Raw genomic sequence first — 23,814 nt, 5'->3', positions numbered from 1 at the left:
ACAGGAGATGGCAGGGTGCTGGGCAGGGCTGGGGAGAGACAGGTAGCAGCTGCAGCTATGGCTCCAACACCAGGTAGAGCCTGAAGGCCAAGCCACAACAGCTGCCTGCCCCTTTCCACGCTCAATTCTAAGACAAGCCCCCTGCCCCCCCTTTAAATAAGGGGAAAATTCTGGTCTTAAAATTGAGTAAATACACTACTTAATTTTTCCTTGTATAACATTACAATGTTGTTGTACATGCATTCCTACAATAATAAACATAAATTTGCTTTAAAATGATGCGAGAGTACCTGTAGTATTGGAATGATAGGATAAAGAGCCTCAATAAAATTGTTCCAGGTCATTGCTGTCATCATTAATTGCCCCTGTAACAGATACATCAGAATGGCCTTGGCAGCAGAGTTCACCTGTTCCACAACAAAGGATTAAATAACATAACAGAAGGAAGTGGTTAAGTCAATTTGTCAATCCTACAGCAGGCAATTTCCTACAGAATATTTCCAATTAGTCAACTTATGCATATAGGGAAAAGAAGGGAAATATTCTTCCTAGAATGATTCCTCTGCAAATTGTTGATGGGCTACTACAGCTGGTATTACTTTCTACTCTAATTCTTGACATGCAATCCTTTTACAACATGGGTATTCTGATTTCTATGACAAAAGACATTCTATTTATAGAAAAAAAGTTCAGTGGTGTAAACAGTAAAAATGCATCATCAATCCTGCCATACAGAAATTTGTTAAATCCCACAATCACTGAAGTTTTGCTGAATCACTTTGTCATCATAACTCTTCACTTCTGTTCATATTTTTAATAAATACTCATGAATCTTTCCATATGTTGCAAGCAGTGCTCAAGTAGAAGAAATGAGTCATTACATAATATCAGACACCTGCTAACCTCTTCTCTTTTTCTATGGTCTCTGTCTTTAGAAAACAAAATCTTTTCTTCTCTTCATACCTGACTAATTTTCAGGAACATTCCAACATCTCTAAGACATTTTTTTGCAAGGAAAAAAAAAATTATAAAGTGGCTACATGAACACTAGGCTTTCTTCTGGAAACCTGTTAAAACTATTGTTACCAAAACTGGCAAATTGTTTGTGTTTCTCAAAATAGCTAACAGATCAGATTGTCATATTCCTCAAGAGCTATATTGTTTTAAAAGATTTATGATCCTTAGGCTATGTTTGCTTTTATAGTACCAACAAGAAGAAACACCAATTCTGGAAGCTCTGCCTTTAAAAAAGAAACATTCATTAAGCATTTACAGACTGCTCAAATATTGCATATGTTGCAAAAGCTTCTCACCATTCCCTCTGCAAGAAAAAGCTACCCACAATGGATAGCCACTACTCATTAATCTATTTTTCACAGACTAAGAAATCTTAAATCCCCCCTGGGGATGCTGGGTTCTCCTGTTGATTCATCTACACCAGGGACTGGTAACCTTTAAGAATGGCAGGCTGCTGCTTGGGTGCCGACCCACTCCACAGCATCCCAGCCCTGCTTGCTCTGCACTAAGGGCTGTTCTTGTGCCCCCACTACTGCAGCCTCCATGTACCATCACTAGCAAATGCCACTGATTTCCATTATCAATGGCAACGGGGAGCCCCAAATTCAGCAGTAAGGGTAAGCTCAGGCTGCAGTAGCAGGACAAGAGAACAGCCCTCAGGAGAGAGTAGGGAGGGCAGAGAAGTATCAGCACAGTGTAAAAGAACAATGTGTGTAAATGAATTGTTTTGCGCCTGTTTTGATCTGGGTCAAACTGCAACAGCCTTAATAGCACAAACATCAGCAGTCATTTGGCAAGTTCCACAGATTTCAACATTAAAGGAATCACTTAATATGATTTAAGTATGCCTGCTAATTCATGAGGAAACAGTCTGCTCTCAGCTTTTTCCACCTATTTAATGCTGGTTACTTCATAAGGCAGAGGCAACCTTCAACTCTGCTTTGCTATTCACACCTGATTATGGCTCATTACATTATCACTCTCAGTGCCATTTCTCCAACAGCAGACTTTAATTGGAAAGGACCTAGCCAGTTTCAAAGCTAACAGCTTAGCACTGACAGGAGCTGAGAATAACTAGAAAATTAACCCCCAATGTTAAACGTTAGTATTTTACATGAACTCTCTCCAATTCAACCAGCCAGCTCTATGAAATGGAACTTGGCTTGGCTCATCATGCCTTTTTATAACATAGAAGAGAACTGCCCTGAGCTTTTGAACTGCTGTAAAGCCTTGCAAAAATCAAGCAAGGAAAAAGAAACCCCGTGTGCTGCCTCTATGCTAATGGACTAAAATTGACTAGAAAAACTTTAACAGTTAACTCTCAGAAAAATTAGCCATCAGTGAATTTTCTGCTACATATTGCCTACTACATACAGCTTAAACTCGTGGAACCCAACCTTTTTCCCCCTTGGGCTGGATGGACAGCGCTCAATCCGTCTGTGGGATGGATGTAGCTGGTGCGCCCAATCTAGCACACAGGGCAATGATATGTGGCCCAATCTGGCTGCACGGAGGTGGGAAGAAGGGGGCATGACCTGCCCCAGATTGAGCCATGTAAGGGTAGGTAGGGGGTGTGGCCCACCCTGATCCCTATGCATGGCGTGGGAGGGAAGGCCACCAAATGCCCCAACCTATGGCAGATTGGATGCCATGGCTCCATGAGCCCTGTGCCATGCTGGGCCTGCAGGCTGCAGGTTAGACTGCAAAACCAACATTTGAGAAGAATATAAGGTTTGGGCCTTATTTGACTGCATTTATTTTGTTTACAGGAGGCTGGGAATGCCACCTGTTTAAAGGCAAATAAGGAAGAACATACACAAATTCCCAAAATAAGGCCAATATTTTTTCCCCGTGTAGTCCAGCACAATTTAAATTACATTTGGAAGCATGATTCAATTGTCAACTGATTTTCATTTCATTAAGCAAAGAAACCTGGAAGCAACTAAACTAAAACAACAAACAAACAAAAATAAAATATTAAAGAAAACTCCATAAAATGTATGCATTTAAGAATTTTTTTTTTTACTTAAGACTTGTATAGATATTAACCCTTGATTAATAATATTTTCTAAAAATGTAAAGAAAGCTGTTCTATGTTGTTTGCATGTAGAGTATTTAGAGAACTACTGAAATAAGGCAGTACCAACTAACATCTGTTGTAAAGTAGGTACAGATAGACTGATTTTAGTTGCTTAAATTCAGGTATACACACTGGAAAAAGTTATAAACTAGGAATAGAGAGATATATTAACAATTTTTTCTTCAAAAGCTTAAACATGGAGTTTAACTATAATCCCATGTATGTTACCAGAACTAGTCTCATGTTTAAATTTTGGTAAACTCGATGAACAATTGTATTATTTGACAAAACTTTTAATATAATTCATTTAGAAGAATTTATCTTAAGCACAGGAATGAAAATAATAGTCCCAATTTATTAAAAATGGTAATAAGAGATCCTGCACGTATCATCCTATTCGATGTGCATTCTAGCCAAAATATTTGGGAGATGCTTACTCTCTCTCATTTACAAACATGGATTTCTGAAAATAACATTCAGGAAGAAGATCAGGCCAGTTTCAGAGAAAATTATTCTTGCACAGACCATTGCTTACAGTTGCATCACTTTTACAACCCTTTTGTACGGGTTTTGTAACCCTTTCGCAATAGGATTGGAAGAAGGGCAGTACTGGCAGCACTAAGGGTCTATAAACCTAATGTAAAGGTCACTTTATTGTGACCCCAAGGTCACAAAAATAGAAAAAAAAATTCTAATTACTTTAAGGCAGCTTTTATCTCTTCCAAATTCTATGACAGGGTTGCTTACCATGAGCACTTCTGCTAAATTAGGAACTCTAAATTATTGAATAAAAATTATAAACTGTACCCTTATCAGGAGGGACCACTGGAATTCGAGCCAGAAGTGAAAGGAGCAAGCAGTGGGGCCAACAGGGCCCCTCCGCCAGTCAGTAGTGGGAGCACACGCAGGGGAAACTCTAAGATTAAAGGAACCGCTGCAAAGCTCACTTCTGGTATGAATTCCAGTGGCCCCTACCTATCAGATGCCCCAAGAGCTGCATTTTAGAAGCCTCTCCTCTTCCAAATAAACTTTAAAATAAATAACATTTGTATTTTCCTCCAGACAAATGTCCCAGGAGAGTTGCTAACAGTGATTGACTCTATATGAGCCCTATATTTAAACAAGGTATAAATTAACACATTAAAGATGCCAGTATACAGATTACTGAGGCATTGAGATGTCTTCAAACTTTAGCTTTGTTGAGATTAATAGAGTACCCATTTGACTTAGAAACCTAACTGAAATACAAAACTGTAAACAGGAGACCATTGCTAGGCTACAATTCACTCAAATGATGTGCAGTCATTATGGGCAGTTGGTATTGGACCCCATATACACACAAGACGTGATTTTCTGGGAAGAATTAGATAGATGATTTAAGTCGCTATTCATGGTCTTACTCATTCTTTAAAGAAATAACAAGAAAATGGATCTCTCCATTTGTGGAAAATTTTAAATACTAGGCTACCGAGGAAAAAAGCTGGCTCCTCTCTAAGAATTTACACCCTGTCCTATACTCTCCAGGTGTATTTGTATTACTTGCATAAAAAATAAAGGTCCAAAATCAAATAAAATTCCTTGTTTTTTTTATTGTTTTATTTTGTTTATTCTACTATTATAATATTGTTTCATGTTATCTGTTTTTGCATCATCATATCGTATGTTCTGTTTTAATTTTGTTTAAACTGTGTAAACTTTAAATATGTAATCTTATTACAGGTTTTTCCCAATAACTACCAATTACATATAATTTTATAGACAATTTTACTGTATTGTTTTAACGAAAACTGTAAATAAACTACTACTACCTTGTACTGACAACATGTTTTTTAGACCCAAAACAAAATTTCAAGATGTTCATGATTTTTTTGTTTAAGTTTCCCTGTATTCCTAATGGATGAGTCCATTAATCCATTCACTGAACTTTACTGACACTTCCACTACATCCTTTTTTATAAGGACACAATATTATAATGTCAATGTGCAGTACCTGTAATGCTAAGGTTATTTTGTAAAGTAATTGGGTAGTCTGTTTTAAAAAAAACAGAGAAATCTGATTTGGCATCTTCCATAAAAGGTCAACACATCAAACTTGTACCTAATAATTTTATCCTTATTACCTATCATCACCTTTTCATGCTACTGAGGTGAATCTTCAAATATTTTCAATCTTATCATGCACACAGTCTTTCTGCAGGTAAAAATTAACGTGGATGTGCAGTTTTAGGTCTTACTTTTCCAGGTGTACATACATTTAGCAGTTTTAATAGAACCATTAAAGAAAAAGTGAGAGATGAAATAGGAGTAAAACCACTACTGAGAATAGTGAAATAGATTATTTGTCTATATGTAAATGTCAACCCTTTATAAGATTTAAAAACCGTACCTCATTTTTAGACTCCTGAAGTCCAAATGTAGAAATTTCATATAAAACTTTTGGATGAAGAAGAAAATGCACTCCATGGCAAATAGATGAAACGGGTTTAGCGACATTATGGATACCTAAACACTCCTTCATCAAAAACAACAAGTGCTTAATTTCAAAATTTAATAATATCTCCATTTCTATACCTTGTTTTCTAGATAGTTTTTCATTTTATGATTTTCTTGGAAAAACAATTGAGCTGCTATGCCAAAAAGGCCACATTACTATTCAAAGTGTCAAAAGAACTATAGTTCTCTCATCAAAAGTGCATCTCAGCACCGCATAATAAACATTCCAAAGCTATTGAATAAATATTAGTGCTACTGCAGCTTCATAAATTTATATGACAGTGCAAACATTTTTCTATTCTTGACAGGATGTCATCATCTTTACACCACAATTAGGTATTTTAGTTCTCACATCTGGTTATTAGGCATTCTCTGTGCCCTTAGGAGGCACACAATCCTGAAAGTTATACATAAACCAAGGTGCCCCTTTTACTAATGCCATTTTCACAGAGAATGTTAAGCAGAAGCTATGCACTTAATCCTTTAGTGCCTCTTTAAAATGATTATTTAATCTAAAATTAGGCATTTTTATTAAAAAAGTTGAAATGAATCAAAAAAACTGTATGCACATGTATGTACATTGAGTGCATGTGTGCATTGCATATGTGTATGCATGTATCACTAATTAAAATATAAAAATGATTAAAGTATAAATCAACCAGAAGAAAAATTGTAATCCTTTTTTAAAAATTAGAAATGAGTTATGTACTCTGGAAGACCAGGAAATCTGAGAATTAGTAAAATTATGACATCACAAACAGAAGTAAAAGCGAAATATGAGTAACCAACAATATTCAAACTGCTTACAAGTGCTGGTATTATATTTGAGATCATCTATTTAATGCCAATTTTTGTAAGGCATCACCAAATGTAGGATAATTCAAATTAGTAGTGTGAATATTATTTTTCTCTAAATGTAACAACAGTTAGAATCTTAGTGAAGAACTACAGCATTCTAGGTGCTGTACAAACCAAGAACAGTGATGATTCCTGAAGCCTGGTGGTATTTACCACTAAATGAACAAAGTCTAGCCAACTCCCAAGTAAAATAAAGTTTGGTTTTAACTGCTGGCCTTGAAACTCGGCCTGTATTTTATTAAATGAATAAACAGCAGTAATAAAAGATACTGAGGTTAAATTATTCATTCAGGCTATAAACAGATATCACGTTTGTCCCAAGACAATCTGTGTTGTGCTGGAACCCTACAGATATGCAAGGCTGCTGTTCTACTTCATGGCCTGTCAAAGTATGTGGGATAAAAATGTGCTACCACCTTTTCCCCCAGGATATCATGGTGCTGTCTGTAAGGTTATTACAGCCAGTATTAACAAGCTGTCCAGGATGCGTGCTCTTGCAGGCCACCTACTGGTAGAGGAGCAGCAATAAAACTTGGAAGAGGGACACAAATGTGTAATGGACTCTACTGATCCTGTTGTGATCCAGGTAAAATCCTGGAACAATCAGGACCATGTCAAATGCAACATTTATTTATAGCTTCAGGGCCATAAACAACAGTAAATGGCTTATGTAAAATTGCATAAAAGTGTAAAGGATTACAAATTAAAAACATTTAAGAAAAACTTGCATGTCTTCTTTTTTTAGTTAATTTATTTCTGAAGAGTTAACTTCAACAGATATAAAAAGGAAAGAGTATTCCCACCACCTTCCCCAAAGTGAATACAGAAGACCTTAAAAACACAGTGAGCAGATCAGGATAATACAGTTGCCATTTTTAGACGGTATATTTCAGGACTGCACTGCATCTTACAACTGCACTGTAAGCTTACGCTTATATCCCTCCTACCAACTGATGTACAAAATGAAGTACAGTAATGAACAGTAATAAGGTAAGAAGAAGAAAAAAGGAGACTGGAGTTTTAAAATTTTGTTCTCTTTTGGGGTAAAAACAATAGACTCAAAAAAAGGTTAACTTTTGTGTCATTCCTTCTGAATCTGTATAAGTCGAAGTAGTGAAAAAGTGGTGTAAATGCATTTTTGTCTTTCTTCTAAATCACACTAATTAATTAAAAGCTAAAAACAAGATTGTGAACATTTTTGTCCTTTATTAAAATTGTCAGTTAGAATTTTTTTTAAATAAAAGAAGTGAAAAATCTCTGAAAAGAGCTGGTAACTCAAATGGCATCACATGAGAAGGAAGTAAAACTGGCAAGAAACAAAAGGCTGAAAAAAATCTAACCTCAGTACCCAAGCCAAATGGAATATGTAAACTTATTTGTAAAGCAAAAATAATTTACACTGAAAAAGATTACATTTAAAGTTGTTTAACATAAATAATTAAAAAATAATAGACTAGGAGATGCCAAAGGTCCTTCAAAACAAGCTAAATGTATCATTTCAATTTATCAATCCATTTGTATCTCAGATTCTAGAACATTACCACCACTTAAAATTAAAATTTATGGAGCACAATTGTAATCACTTGAACTTCATGATGTTACAAACAAAACAGTAGACTTCAAATGCCATCTAGTACTACAAAATAAACAACAGACTAGAAAGAGTAAAATGTAAAATCATCAAACAATACATATTTTCTTCAAAAGAAACATTACAAAACCAATTTCTTTCTAACCTTAACAGTTTCCAGAGAGCACCGATAAGCTTCATATTTTATATTTGGCAGAGGATGAGACAACAAATGGAGGAGCACCTTCTGGCTCTCAGTCTTCAGCCGTGGACTAGCCTGGGCAGACTTCCAGCTGTAAGTGGAAACAGTTAAATGCCCAAGATAAATTAGCTACTATAGAGCTGTTGTACTATATCAATAAAGATGTTTATATTACAGAATAAGTTATAGAGGAGTTATATAAAATGTCTCACAATATCAAGTTTATCACCATTATTTTGCTCAATATTCTTTATAAAATACTTATGGTAGTAATCCTGAATAATAAATTATTTTAATTCACTCATACAGTGAATCAGATCATTTTGTATTTCTCCCCCAACACTGTAAAGTTGCAATGTGTAGTACCATATTTACTCATATACCACACACCTTTCTACCAAAAAATTAGCCTTCCCCCAAAAAGTGTGCATCTTATTTGGGGGCATGTGACATGCAAGAAGATATAGTATTGTTCACAGTTGTGTACGTGACAAATTTTACTTTCAAAATAGATAGGTGTCTTATATCAAATTGTATAACCAAAACTACTAGTCAGTACCTTTATAGATTGATGTTTTTATAGTTCAAATAGGCATTTTTAAGAGATACAAAGTTGATACACGAGCAAAAAAAACTATTAGAAAGCATACTTAAAATATCATAGTCTAATCTCACTGTTACAATAGAGACAGAGAAGAAAAGCATAACTTTTGATTGTTTAGTACGAACAGTGGTCATTAGTAGCAATTAAAGACTTAGTGGGCATAATTAATGGGAGGAAACAGAAGAGTAGACTTCACATTTCTGGACACAGAACATTACGAGAAACATCTCTCATCAGGCTATGAATTGTTTTATTCACTGCTTTTAAAGCTTGCTTACACTTTCAGAAAGCATTATTTTTCTAAGAAACTGCATGCATTAAAACTGAAAATTCCAAAACAGGAGAAAAAAATCTAAAATCTGAATTTTCAATCAAAAAATGCAATATTCTTTTTTTCCAGAAAAAGACTAAAAATATTATTTATCTACTCTAGATGTAACAAAATGAATAAGTTATTTGATGTATTAGTTCCCACACTCAAATTTACAACTTTCTTTTTATGGATATTTTCTTTTATGATATGACTGAATAAATTCATGATCAGAACAAGACCAAAATTTGGATCACAAATAAATATCAAGCTTCCACACAATTTTACTCCTCCTTCTCCTGAAACAGTATAAGAAACACAATGCTTGTATAAAAGGAAAATATATTTCCCTTCTATATTAAGAGCAACAGTAATTTATTTACATATTAGAGCAAATATGAATGAATTCCTGAAGCAACGGAAAGTGTTGATGGTAAGAAAGACTACCAAGGGCCTGATCTGCCAATTCTATTAACTCAAAAAGATTCTTCTCCCCCTAAAAAAAGACAGAAAGAAAAAAGGAAAGTCAGTGCTAGTGTTATTAAAAAATAGTACAATTTTTTTATACATGTTGAGATGTGGACAATTTGGTGATATTTGGCTTAGCTCAGTTAAGGCTCAGTTAACTTTCCTTTGTAAAAACAAAAAAACCACAAAAACAAAACAAAACACTGTATCTCCTAAAATCCCATGAATAACAAGCAAAAGTTACTATTACATACATTTAAAACAAAAAAAATGATGGGTCAAATATATGTCTCACTTTTATGGACTGTTCCAACGAACAGCTGATTGCTTTTCAGGAGACACTAAGCCTTGACAAATACCATTAAATTTCAAAGAAAAAAAAAAATGTGTGCGCCCAACATGCCATGCCATTGGGACCACAAAGCATAAAATATATTCTTATACATCTCAAAAGTTCTTGTGCTCTTAATGTATTTAAGCAATTATTCTAAATAAAAATGCCACATGAAGATATAGATAGGTATATATCTTAAGATTTAAAACTTCACAAGCCTAGTTAATACTGCAAACTCATTTGTATTAAGTTAACTTTATGAATTGTATCAGAATTATATCTACATTTTTGTACATGTGGTGATATTGAATTTCATACCTCCTTATGGATATCCATCATAAAGTTACAAGCGCATTCAATTGAATAAACTGCTTCTGCAGCTTGCTTATAAATGCTGTAGTTCTCAGAATTCATCTGCTCCAGATAGGCTGCAACAGATTCATGAGTGTTTGGATATTCCAAAGAAAAGGGCATGTCCAGGGACAGAAGAAATAAAGCAGTCAGCAAGCTCTCTGGTAACACACTGTTGGCCTTGAAGGACGTTAAGGGAGAATTGTAAAAAAGAAAAAAAATATTGAAACATAGTACAAACATTGGCTACTGAATTCCACTTCTGAATTAAACTAGCATAATCCTCAGTACTGCTATTTAGATTTTTTTAAAGTAAAATTAGTAAAACAATATGCAAAATATGCAAAGAATACAAACTAAAGCAGATTCAAGTTGGTTTTGAATTTTTTACCTTAGAGTTTGAGCTGCCACAATGTGCAGAAATATACACACAATCCAGCCATGGGATGGTCAGTTACAACAATTCTAAGGTTGAACCACCAGATGGCAGACTATACACAGACCTCCAGTTATCCTTCTAGACCTTTGCCTGTCATGATTTTAAACTTTGTAAGTATTTCTACAAATCCTAAACTATGTAACACTGTGCCAGATACAACACATCACCAGATTCAAGAATGACTTAGGTAGCATTAAACGATTACTCAGCTAAAAATCAATCATCTGAAGTCTGATAACTATATCACTTAACTGCTGTTCACACAGAATTATAAAAAACCTAAAATCACACACACTTCTGCTACTGTACTGAGCACCAAAAGAATAGAAATGGAACCATAAGAAACTGAATTAATATGGCTACATTTTTTCCAAGAACTAGGGAGAAATCATATAATAGTAAAATATATGCTACTTAATGGCAAATCATTCAGTCACAGAAGTTTAGAGTTGGAAGAGACCTCATGAGATCATCGGGTGCAGTCCCCCTGCTCTAGGCAGGAAAGACTGCTGGGATCAAATAACCCCATATGCATGGAAGAATCCCTCCAAGTGTTAGGCTTCAGAATTTCTGGGAAAAATACCCCAGAAAAGTTAAGATGCAGAGCAAAGTGGTGAATTCCAATGTACAGCCATTAAAGAGAATTTTCCATGTTTTCTAAAACCTTCAGTTCCATAGACCGGGTGGAAGTAGGATCTGGAATCAAGGAAGGAATGGGGCAACAGCACACTTTGGGATCAAGCGAGGGATGAGGAAGAAGCATGAGTTGGGAAATCGAGTGTGGGGTGGGGAAGCAGTGAGGGTAAGGGGATGGGCAGCAGTATGTGATCCCCTGACCTGCACTGCTGCCCCAACACCCAACATGCTGCTGCCCCCATTCCCTGACCAGCACTGCTGCCTGATCCCACATGTGTGCTCTGCCACATCCTCTGACCTGAGCTGCTGACTGATCAGTAGCAAATGTGTAGGAGGGCATGTCATCAGCACAGGGCAGGGGATGTGGCAGCAGCACGTGTGGGGAAATCTAGCAGCTGCGCAGGTGAGGAATAAGACATCAGTGCACATGGGGAACAGGTGAATCAGGTGGGAGGAGCGATGGCAGGGGTGGCAAAGGGCAGAGGGAATAAGGGGATAGGCAGCAGAGATGCAGGCAATGGGCGGTGGGGGGAGGTGGGAAAAGAGTAAGGTGCATGGGAGAGGCAGCCTGTCCCCCAACCCCTGCAGTTGGGGATAAAATTTATTATGACCCTCCTAATAATTAGATTCTATAAAGGGAAAATTATAAATTTGTTATAATGCTCTTTTTATAGAATCTAATTGTTCTATAATTATTGGGGGCATGTCTTAAATTCAAAGTCATCTTGGATTTGGGTAAATATGGTATTAGATTACTATCTAAAACTTAGAAACTGCAAGACTGTGCAACACAACATACTGATTGCTTTTGCCTCTAGACCAATACAGCTACAACTTGGATACCTGACACATGGAAGATATCAAATTTTAGCTAGTTTTTTTTTTTTTTTTTTTTTTTTTAAGTGAAATATTCATAATTTTACAAGGAAGGAGCAAGTTTTACCACCTGAAACTTGAGACCCTGCTCTTGCCTTTGTGCAAGGTAATTTGCATTATCACAGAGCCCAGAGATACCTCACCACACAATAAATTCCTGTGCAGAAGAGCATTCCATCTTTTTACACTTGTGTGAAATATGAAACACCATAACCAGAAGGAAATATGACTTGCCACCAAACAACTTCTAGGTAAAAAGACTGTTCCACCTTTTCTCTGAACCTAATCTCCATAAAATGAACTGTTCCAAACAGGAGATTTTACCACACCTTCAGCTTTCCTATGAAATATGAACTTTCATTTCTACCCAGGAGAACTTTTACAATCTTTTTTTCTCCTATGCCTGAAGAAGGGTGCGTGCACCTGAAAGCTTGCAAATAAAGAAAAATTATTTTGCAAACATCTAGTTGGTCTAATAGAAGATATCACCTCTACCACAAGTTCCGATTCCTTTAACACAACTTAATACTACTTTGCATGCAGTACCCTACAATTAATAATTAAAATCACTGCAAAATGCATTGCCAAGGGCATCTCATATTCTAGCTGTCAAATAAAAGGTCTCCACTATTTTAATATGAACAATACGTGAAACAAAAATAACTATTTGAACAGAGTATAGCTTGCTAATAACAGGTAGAGGGCAGCATAGCCTTGCAAACCACTAAGCTCTTTGACTTTGAAAAAAAATATAGCAGTGATAAACTTATGTTTCTGTTTAAGTATCCTATTAAAACTCTTATCCAATTAATCAATCTAAGCATTTAAACCCTGTGTAAGTCAGGCACTTAATTAGGTCAATTCAAGTCTGTTTCCTGCATGACCCGATCTACTGAGCTAATATAATTCCAAGATACAGTACCTGGAAGTGACACATCTTTAATCACTGTACAGTAATGGCTTTAATCCTGATGCTAACAATACACTCTCATAAGAGAATACTTGCTATGTAATACCAATGTCCCTTCCTCGTGCACACTGGCCAGCAAATGCACTAGGAAGTTTTACTGCTTCAAGCCACATGCTTCTGCTTGGTGGGATTCAGGACAGGTCCCCTACTGCTTATTTTAAACTTGAACAAATGTTGCTCATGCAAATATGACCTGCCTAAGGCTTGAATGGAACATTCTATGCCTCCTTCTAGCTGACGATAAAGTTTTGATCTCATTCTCATAGGTAGGCTGGAAATATGACAGAGGATAAACAACACTGGATTTTGTCAAAAACAATATGGAATAAAGTATATTTAAAAACACCCATCTTTGCAGAAGAACAGATCCTGGCTTAAGACCCTTTGAAGCTTTAAAATCACAGCAGGTTAGGCAGAGTGCTGTTTAATTCTATGACCCTTAAGACCACCTGCAAGATTCACTAGCCTGTTTACCTTGCCAACTAGCTACTAGCACTGAACACAAACTAGTTAAGAGAACTAGTTCTTCAAACTTTCCTACTATTACAAAAGGACAAGAATTACTATTACTATCATCAGCATCAATACCATCATTATCATTATTGCTGCTGCTATTATAAACAACGCTATAATTAATGTTCCTCTTCACCTTTTCTACGGGGAGTAGGGTCTGTAATAATCGGACCGTGAAAAGTGAAATACTTATAAAAGCCATTCTGTGGTGCACCATCATCATCTCAGGTTGCTCTGAACTGACATTGCTTTTGTGGTAGGATATGGTTTCTCCAAGTGAATTGAAAACGTTAAGCAGCTTATCTTTCTGCAAATGAAAACAAAGTTACAAGAATGTCAGTGGAAAACATAATGAAAAAAATATCACACAGCATTATAGCATGATTTAAAAGAATAAAACTGAAATATTTGGGTAAATATTAAAAGACAAATATAGTTCATTTTACATAATAAAATACTGTAGTAGTATTTTGATTTTCTTTTAAATAAAAATACTATTAAAATTTCTGGAACTGTCCTCAACATTTCACAGGAAAGAATACTTTGAATTTGTTCCAGAATGTCTCTGGAACAAATTAGGAACCTTAGACAGAATCACTATCAAATGAAATCAGCTCTTTGGACACAAGAAAGGGAGCATGTAGAAAAGGAGGTTAGCAAAACACAGGTATATGATAGTCAGATATACATATAACTCCCCTTATTTTTGATTATTCACAACACTAGATTTAAAAAAATGATGGTCATTGTAAGTATGAAAGCTGAAGATAAATTCTGCAAAAGAGGTATGTAGAACAGCTAGCATGATATTGAATACAACTCGGTGCCCACGTTCTGGTAAGAATGGACAAGCGGTACATGGATGCTGCAGACCCCTCTATGGTGCCACACACCACACATGGAGGCATTCCTCATGCTGATACCTTGCAGCACAGTGGGGTTTTTTCACCCCGGGAGATTCCAGGGTCAAAAAAAATCAGAGCCACACTCAAGCTGCCGGCCAGACTTCCCGCCACAGCTGCAACCCTGGGAGGGCCCTAGGACCTCTGATAAGGTTGCTGGAGTCAGCACAGTTGCTGGCCCTAGCCTCCCCTACCCCACCTGGAGTAACCTGCCACATGCCACTGCTACTTGTCCCCAGCAAAACAAACCTCCATACTCATCTAGATGTACCCAATAGGTCCCAAATTTAAGGAAATTACAGGAAATATGACTGAATCAAATAATATTTCTTCTAAAGTAAATACTGTCATGAATTCTTACATAGCAAGGAGGAAAGGATTATGTTAATCTAAGAAACTACAGAACATTGATTTCTTCCTGGCTCAATAACAGAGCAGCTAAACCCTCTCATTTAAGCCCATTAAAGCAGTATTTTAAACTCAAGGATAGAATCAGTTTAATTTCTTCTAACGGACACTAGTCTCACTACTAGTTACAAACGCAAAGCAAAATGTTGAGAATCTGAAGCAATTGATATTACTAAGAACCCTATCTGAAAAGGACAGCATATTAATTCAATCCACAGCACATCAAATTGGGAAAAGCTACAAAAACTAGTAAGTATGGAAAGCATACGCAGTATTAAAGGGATGTCAGTAAAGAATAGGACAGTGCCCTGCAAAGTGCCCATCTCACATATGCAGGCTCTAAAACTGAATCTCCATGATTCATTGCTCTGCTCATACAAACATACCTTTCAAGGGGTTTGCCAATAATGCTTTACCAGTACAAACCCCTTCTCTCCAAACATAAATTGCAGTGTATACTTGTTCTTTTGATGATAGAGCTTATACCAGTTCCATGACTTGAATAAGTTGTACTAGCTAAAGAATCATCATAGGTGTGCTAGGTTAGAGGTATGATGCTTCCACATTCCTAGAAAAAACCTCTACAATGGTCAAGTTTTAGTATAGATTTTGGTGGGAAGAACAGGGAGAATTTTGACTGCTTCTATATAAAAGAAAGTGTTCTATTTTCACATCGGTCCTATTCAAATAAGCATATTTATCCAAGCCAAATAACAGCTAGTCAAAGGACTAAAATTTAATTAGACACCAAACATTCAGGAAAAATTTCAGTGTAGTCTTAATATTGTTCAATAATAACGGCCCTCGAAAGACTGAAATCAGCATTAAATTCCAGGAGGTTAAAGCAATAGGAAATCTGCCATTCACTACTGGGGTTCTGTAAATAACAATTATGGTAATGTTACCAGCAAAAGTCTGACACAACAGCATACACAGCATCAGATGTTTAAAATTTTACAAAACTATGGGAGGCATCATTTCATACCTGCTGACATTTTCATAATCAAGGCGAAGCCTTGTCGACTCAAAAGTGAGCTGAACTCAAACTCCATGGTAGTCCCTAGTCTCTGATACTGATAAGTAAACTAAATGAGTGCATATTAGATTCAGATACATGAAAATAAAACCACTATAGTACCCAGTATTTTGATATTAAATTTTATTCTTTCATGCATTTGTCATGAATGATCCCCTGTGTTTTAAAAGATATCACAGGGAAGGGAAAAAAAAAAACTCATCCTGGAAGCAGAGAGTTGGGAATGTTGATATCCAAGAATATGGGGAAGGTATTCAATAAGTAGAATTCTCTTCTAAAATGCTAGTTTAATTTAATAAAGTCAGCTATAAATATAGTATATAGGCTGGAGGGAAATTTGGAGAAATTTGGAAAATTCAGCCAACATGCTACCCTCCTCCCCCACTCAAGTCTCCCCAGCAGGTGTAGGTATGTGTTGTCTATGGTTAGGTACAGACATTACATTTCTTGCACAATAAGTGTGCAGAGAGTGCTCTATAGCCATAACCGAACAGACATTCATGGCACATAGGAGCACTTTAAAAATAATGGATCCTGCTCTAAAATACCCCTAGAGAAATGTGGTATCAGACTCAAGCACATAAGGTTAGAGCGCTTTATCGAACATCTGTACCAGATCCCATCACAGCTGAAGTTAGGTCTCAGTTCCCCAGCATCCCAGGGGCCCCTCAAAGAGCAGCATGATCACTTCGGCTGGTGCTCATCTGCTCTAGGCCAGCACAGACCCAGCCGTGCCACGACGCTGTCACAGAGAGGAAACAGAAAAGGCTGTTGTCTCCTCTGCGTACAGCTGGGCAGGAGCATGGGGGAATTGGAATTCTGAAGTGCTTCTGCCAGGGCAGGTGACACAGGGAACGTATATCTGGCTGAAATACTCCTTTTTTTATATGTTTCAAAGTACAGCTCGCCAAGACCTGAGCCAGCAAGCTGGGGGAAACTCGCATGGCAGGGGGGCTCCATTTCAGAATCACTGTGGCCACTGCATGCAGTTTTGCATCATGTACTCCCCAGCTATACAGTAAAACAGAGAACTTCAATGACCTGCAGCTTAGTTTCTCCCATTTCCCACAGGAATAGTCAGTGCAGCTCTTCAACCCCCATCTTGCAGAGGTGAAAAGTGATCTAATTCAGTGTCTGCTTTGCCTCTACTTTTCTGCAACAACATCCAACCTTCCAAGAACCAGACCTTGTGGCCTCTCCCCACCACAGCTGAGAAATCCTACACCCCTGCCATGGGAATCCTGGCTAAAGGCAGAGTCTCCCAGCAATCTGGGAGGCCTGAAGCCTACCCCGAGTGTTGGGGGCCTACCAAAGGAGTGAGGTGAAAGCAGGGAGGGGAAGAGGGGAGGACAGTGCATTGTGTGTTGCCTGGAAGGCTTGAGCTACTGTACACGTTCCAAAATGGAACAGGCCAAAATAGTATTTATGCCCTCCAGATATATTTTGTCATGCTTTAGAGTGTTGTCTCATGTACGTTTTTACACAAGCCTTTTGAAATGTTCCAATTTTCATTTCTGTCTTCTACTTTACAGTACTTACATTTAGAAAGTTTTTCCTGAGTTTTGCTAAACAGTTTCAAATATCCTTTGATGTTCTTCAGAGCAATGTTCCATTTTTAATTTTCTTGAGTAGTCTCTAAACCTGTCACTCATATCTTGTTGTCCTTTTCAGTTTAGTATAAGTAAATCTCTCAGGTCATTTATAGATGAGGCAGGGGGGGCAATTTAATTAGCGAGTCATGCTAATTAAAAGTGCCCAAGTGTCATGTGCATCTGTCCCTGTGCTGAAAAATGGGGGTAGAGTGCTTTGAACTACAGCTTACCTAACAAGTTTTAGTTTAAAGCACCCTGCCGCCATTTTCAGCATGGGGACACTGATACACATGACACTGGAGGCTGCTGGAGAGCATTAGTTTCTGCACTCGAGCAGACTCAATTAATCCCGCATGTCAGAGCAAACTCCATTTACAGCACATCAGAGCAGCCTCACTACATGTTTATAGGAGCCCTCAGTTCCCTTTTTCTAAATGTGTTTCATTCAACACATTCTGAAAATGAAAATTAATACTGGATATTTTATTAAGGTGAAACTTCAGTATTTTCTGTTAAAAAAGAAAATCTAGAGTTTAAAAAAAACCATGCCAATAACATTAAATTGTTGACATTATTACAGTTTTAGCATCTGAAAAAGTGAAATCTGTGATGAGATGTGCATATTCTCCAGTAGAAGCAACAGATATTTACAGAAAAGACAAGCTATTAAATACCATTAACAAAAATTTAACGAAAAAAAATCTGCCTAAACTTACCAACTCTAATCCAAAGAGGCTGCTATCTTCCCAAACATCTTCTGATATTGCATCACTGACAAGGAATATGTCTTCAGCAAGCAATTCAAGAACTTGCATTGTCACTTTTCTACTGCCTAGAAATGCAAATGAGAAAAGAGAAGTTACAGGAATTCCAACAGAGACCGGATATGAAAGCATTTAATGTTCAGAAAGTTACCCTTTTAAGCATGGAGTACTGGAACTCTGAACATCCCAGAACTTAATTTCCTTGTGCCTCATGCTAGTCAGCTAGCACCAATTGTCATCATTAACACTCAGCAATAGCTTTGACTAATGTCTGTTTTTTCTTTATTTCCTACTGACAACATTGAGAGCTCATGTGCTAGAGGACTTGCTCTACACCAGAAAATATTAGCTAACGATAAGACAGTTTTATTTTTACTTTAATTATTCACCTGCAAGCTAATGAAACTCACTATTTAAGTCAAATTCTAGTTGAGAAAGTCATACTGTACTTGGGAAGCCTCTTTTAACCCTACTAGATTCCCAATGGCTAGCTTGCCACTCATAAGTTGAATCTAGCTATAATAGTACTCTCCTTACAAAAGGCTGTTGGGATTTTTTTTTCTTCATTATATTTCCATTTGCTGTATGAATTTTCAGAAAATTAACTGCATTTTTATAAAGTATGCAAGTAAAAACTGCAATTGCTGGAGTTCTGCTATGTTTAACGAGAAAGAAACTGATGAAAGAAATACAAGAGCCTGTATATTATCCAGTCTATCTGTATAAAGTAAGAACAGTTCAACAGTAACCACACTACAAGCAAGAATTCTGAGATTACTTTTACTTGTTAGATACTCCAGTTCTGGGTCTCCTTGGTCTCACATACCTGCCATCAGATTCTGGCCCCTGTATACCTACATTAGTGTTTCATATACAGTAATAATCTCCAAAACACCCTCAAAAATATAGGTTTTAAGTTAGAAAGGATCCTTGTCAAAACTTGTCCCCTTTCTTTACAATCAAACTCTAATCCAGCTCGCTTTCCATTAGGTATCAGTTTAGGGAGACAACTGCTAGAGAGCACCTATACCAAACCAGGCAGGTGCAAAGTAAATAGCTTATACATAAAACACAACACCACACCTACCATCAGTGAGATTTCTACTGTATCTTTGCACTCTCTCTTAGTGTTCCTAAATGGCATAAGAAAGATTCAGTAATAGCACTGCAGCACAGAAAGTATCCCTTCCCTTACTGTAAATAACTGTTCAGAGGATACTCATGGGTCAAAAGAAGGTAATGCTTGTATAGCATGAAGAAAAAAATTTCCCCAATAAAATCTGACCAAAAAGTGAGCATATTTGCATATAAAGTTTTATAGACTTCCAGATATAAGTTGTATTACTGCTGTAAATCTAATGTTATTTGACATTGCGGTAGTTCAGAGATGCACCTTACCTAAAAATCAACCCATCTGGGAACCTTATGGAGAAATTTTTGTGGAAAATTTGTTACCAGCTTTCATTGTCAGTATAGGAGTAGTTTTGTGATAGTGAAATCTTCACCCTTCAGCCAGAAAGCTACTGCCAATTTGTCAGTGGCCATGAAAGAGTTAAAAACTGTAGCTGCCATGGTGAAGACTGGACTCTACCCTCTCTCCATGCTGATAGTAGGCACAGAAGGGAAACATTAGTCCCCATGCTCCTATTCCAGCACTGGGGGTGGGGGGGACAGCTTCCCTGCTTAAGCTTCTGCAGTTTTGGAGAGATTTTTATGGAGAATAGGTATGCAGTAGTATTTACATAATGGTGGCAGCATGTCCAAATTGGGCCCTTCCTGAGTGTGGCCCTTTCCTGCAGTTCAGCTGCGATATTCTATAACTCAGACAGCAGCGGTGACATATCTTTAGTTGTCTAAAGCAGTAACTCTCAAGAACACAGGAGGCCAAGGTCTGGAAGTGGCTGCTTTCGGAAAGCAGGCCCACCAAAATATTGCTGCATTTGGAGTCAGCTAACAGAAGGGAGAGTCCCAAGCAGGTCCTGCCTACTATCTCAGCTTGGACATGCTGTTGTCATGGTGTAGACATATCCTTAGGAACCACTCTAGAAGTTGCAATGGAAAGATGACAACTTTCAAGGAGATGCAACTTCAAGGTTAGAGGAGAGTGTCTGCAGTGGAGTGGAGAGGGAGCAAGCTCATGTAGCTTTCACCTAAAGCTGAGCCAGAAGCTGCCAATGAAATCCTCCTCAAGAGCAACTTACAAGAACAGGGCAAAAGAGAGAGCCCTTGCTTGCTCTAATTGGCAAGCATATGAAAAAAGTTTCTTAGCAATAAGTAGTAATAATGGCACCATTTTTCTAATAAAGACCAGGAGTTAACTTGCCCCTAACAAGGTGCCTTAGAATAATGATGACTATTCGTATATTCAAATACAATTGTGCCTATTAATTTTGCAAGCAGATTCTGGAGCGTAACATATTTCTAATGTATAAGGAAACAAATGCTACACAAAACCCTGATGATTAGGAAGGCCCAAAAATATTTAAAATGTACACCTGATCAAAATTGGTTTACATTATGAACACCTTTTTAATAAGGGAGGGTGAGGTGAAAGAAAAGTTGAGTAGTATGTTAAGATGTATACAACTGAATTCTTTTATTGCTTTGAAAATGTATACGAGTTTCAATTCAGGATATAGATCTAGATCTATCTATATATCCTTTTATTTTAGAAAAGCTGACCTGAGGCTTCTTTCATTTAAAATATATTGTCTACTGAATGCTACTAAGCTACTGTGTGTTGCCTTCAATACAGAGCAAAATAAGATTTTTAACATAGTACTAGGTTCAATATCAAGCACTCATTACTTATCCGAACTTAAGCTCTTTAGGTATCAGAAAGTTCTTGAAAGCCCAAAATTAATAGAGACAAGCATTTTCAAAAGGAGGTTCTCTCGACCTCGTGCACTAGGCATTTTAAATTGGATACTAAACTAACCCAATTCATTTCGGGAGTCAAATATAGTTATGTTTCCTTCAACTATCAGACTAAAGCATTTATCCACATTCAGTGAGGTTAAGCCCCCTTTTACAAGCATCTTGGCTAGTGATGCAACTGCATTTAGAACGTGTACAAATGTTTCATTACTAAAAGGGCAAGGGAAAATTAAATTACTATATGAAGGCATACTTGTGCAATTATTGAGCAGAGTTTTAAGAGTACAGCATGATATACCCCATTTCCCTTCAACATAAAAAAGGGCTCAAAGATAAGCAACCAATGTGCAGCTCACCCACAGCATTGGTCAAGGAAAGTTATTAACACTTTATTAGGAGTGTTCAGAATTCTCATCACTATTTAAAAATACAAAACGAACTGCTGAGTAGAACTGTGGAACAAGGCAGTTATGTTTGCATACCCACAAGCCACCCACCCAAACCCCTATGACTTCAGGCAAAATAACCGACTCCCATTCTTATACACTCATGCGTCAGTTATGACTTGAGTCAATATTTCTCTAGCAAAAAATAGCCCCTCACTGTTTTCCTTCAGGTTTTGTAATAAGCTAGTTTAGCAAGCAAAGCTTTAATGATTTATTCTGGAGAATTTTCAAATGCATTTAACAAAGAATAAATCAATTACTCTTCAGCTTGCTTTTCTTCCTTTTTCTTGCTAATTATTGAAGCTATGCAATTACATCTATACAGAAGAAATGTAAAGTAAAGGTGACCGTAACACAATTAGGCATATCTGTGATAGCTTGCAACAGTAACAATGATGAAATCTAGTAACCCAAGTCTGTAACCAGTCACCAGCTGGCTTGTACAGTCTGTACTTCTTCAGTCTCTAAGCAATTGTATCTTTACTACTGCTGTTATCCATGCTCACTAGTTTAAAAATAGTGTACTTGTCTTACACTTATGTTTCCATCTTGGTTTGTAGACATGGCCTGCATCTGACAAAGGCCTTTTCATTGCCTAACTCATTATTTTTCATTGTAGTATACCGGTTAGTCCCCATGTTCACTTTATTTTTTCATGTTCAACAGCAGTCTATACTATTTCAGTTGCCAGATGATAACTTCACATCAAGATCAAACTTTTTAGCAAAAGTGATCTGAAATTAGAGGATGAATAAAACGAGACAAACTGGCTTGGTTTACAACATAGTTTTTTATTATATCTAAATAAACAGTTAAGCATTCTTTAGGCTCAACAAAAACTGCAAATTTCTGCTGAATCACACGTGCAGATTTTTCTGTACTAAATTACATCACAGAAGATATGCTTTGCTCTATGGGTCTTTATTCAGATTAAAGTCGGAAGATGATGTATAATTTCTCCTCATGGCATCTAAATTTTCCCCTTCTTTAGTCAAGAAAAAGGCCTTCCAAACCCTGAAATCACCTTTCCTTTGGAGATTCAATGATTCTTTTCCCAAATCTGTCAATTGTAAACTTAGTATTAACTGCCAGAAAAACAGGTCTACACTTAAAGCAAAAATCAAATGAAACTCCATTGTCTGGATAATTTAACACTCTATGTTTTGTTATAAAAGTTGATTTTTTCCTCAATTACCTGGTACTTCACCAGTTTTTAAAAATAATGTGCAAATACAGCATCTAAAATATTACTAGGACCTATGACTGTTCAGCCAGAATTCTGTTCCAAGGGTAGTTCAACCACTACTGCTAAATGGGTTACCCCAGAAGCTAGGGACTCTGTGCACAACAACCCTTATTTCATGGGGTCCACACTGCACACACAGCTCACAAAAGACTTGGTTATTAACTATTTCTGATTCACGATCATCTTGCAGGAGCCAGGTAAATGTATAACCACTTAGACCAGGGGGTTTCAACCTTTTTTAACAAGTGTACCCCTTCTGTCTCAAACTTTCAGTTCATGTACCCCTTTATATTTTTTTCTTGTTTTTAATGTCACCAATTATGAGATAAGGCAGGCTACGCTAATTAACATTAAATACATTACTATATCTATATCATCTCATAGTCTGCCTGGTAAGTCTGCTGTGAGGGAAGGGGTGGGGGTGGGGCAGGGAGACTGAAGCCCTGCGGTGAGGGTGGGAAATGGGGCTGCGGCAGGGGCAGGGGCAGGAACTGCCCAGCCAGGGCTGGGCATGGAATGGAGCCACAAGCAGCTCGCTGGGGGACACGGGGGGGGGGGGGACTGGAAAACGTGCGCCCCAGATCTGTATGCAGGGTGAGGGTGGGCTGTTGCTGCTGGCTGGGGCCGGGGTGACTGGGGTGGGCAGTGGTGGTGCTGACAGCGGAACTATGGAGCGGCTGCAGCCACCCCAAAATTCGTGGTAGCCCCCACCCCCAGTGCCACGTACCCCGAGCACAGCCCTGGTCCAACCCCCCACCAGGAAAAGCCCAGCACCACCCCAGCCACAGTCCACAGCTACAGTCTGCCTACTCTTGCCCTCTA

At 37.4% G+C, this 23,814-nt stretch overlaps 1 protein-coding gene across 2 annotated transcripts in view; it reads right to left on the bottom strand.

Annotated features, from left to right (window-relative positions):
- The window catches only part of RTTN (rotatin), a 181,680-nt gene that overhangs the window by 119,091 nt on the left and 38,775 nt on the right, over positions 1–23,814 (bottom strand). For both annotated transcript variants that reach the window (XM_019524619.1, XM_019524626.1), the window contains exons 10-16: positions 18,376–18,491; positions 13,858–14,028; positions 10,255–10,467; positions 9,518–9,630; positions 8,185–8,311; positions 5,484–5,609; positions 291–407 (exon numbers count right to left, since the gene is read on the bottom strand). In XM_019524619.1, coding sequence (XP_019380164.1) covers positions 291–407; positions 5,484–5,609; positions 8,185–8,311; positions 9,518–9,630; positions 10,255–10,467; positions 13,858–14,028; positions 18,376–18,491 — 983 coding nt within the window. The remainder of the gene's footprint in view (positions 1–290; positions 408–5,483; positions 5,610–8,184; positions 8,312–9,517; positions 9,631–10,254; positions 10,468–13,857; positions 14,029–18,375; positions 18,492–23,814) is intronic.

Source organism: Gavialis gangeticus, unplaced genomic scaffold, assembly GCF_001723915.1.
Source record: "Gavialis gangeticus isolate Ggan-Ray unplaced genomic scaffold, GavGan_comp1, whole genome shotgun sequence".
Taxonomy (NCBI): domain Eukaryota; kingdom Metazoa; phylum Chordata; order Crocodylia; family Gavialidae; genus Gavialis; species Gavialis gangeticus.
This window is presented reverse-complemented; position numbering and strand designations above follow the sequence as displayed.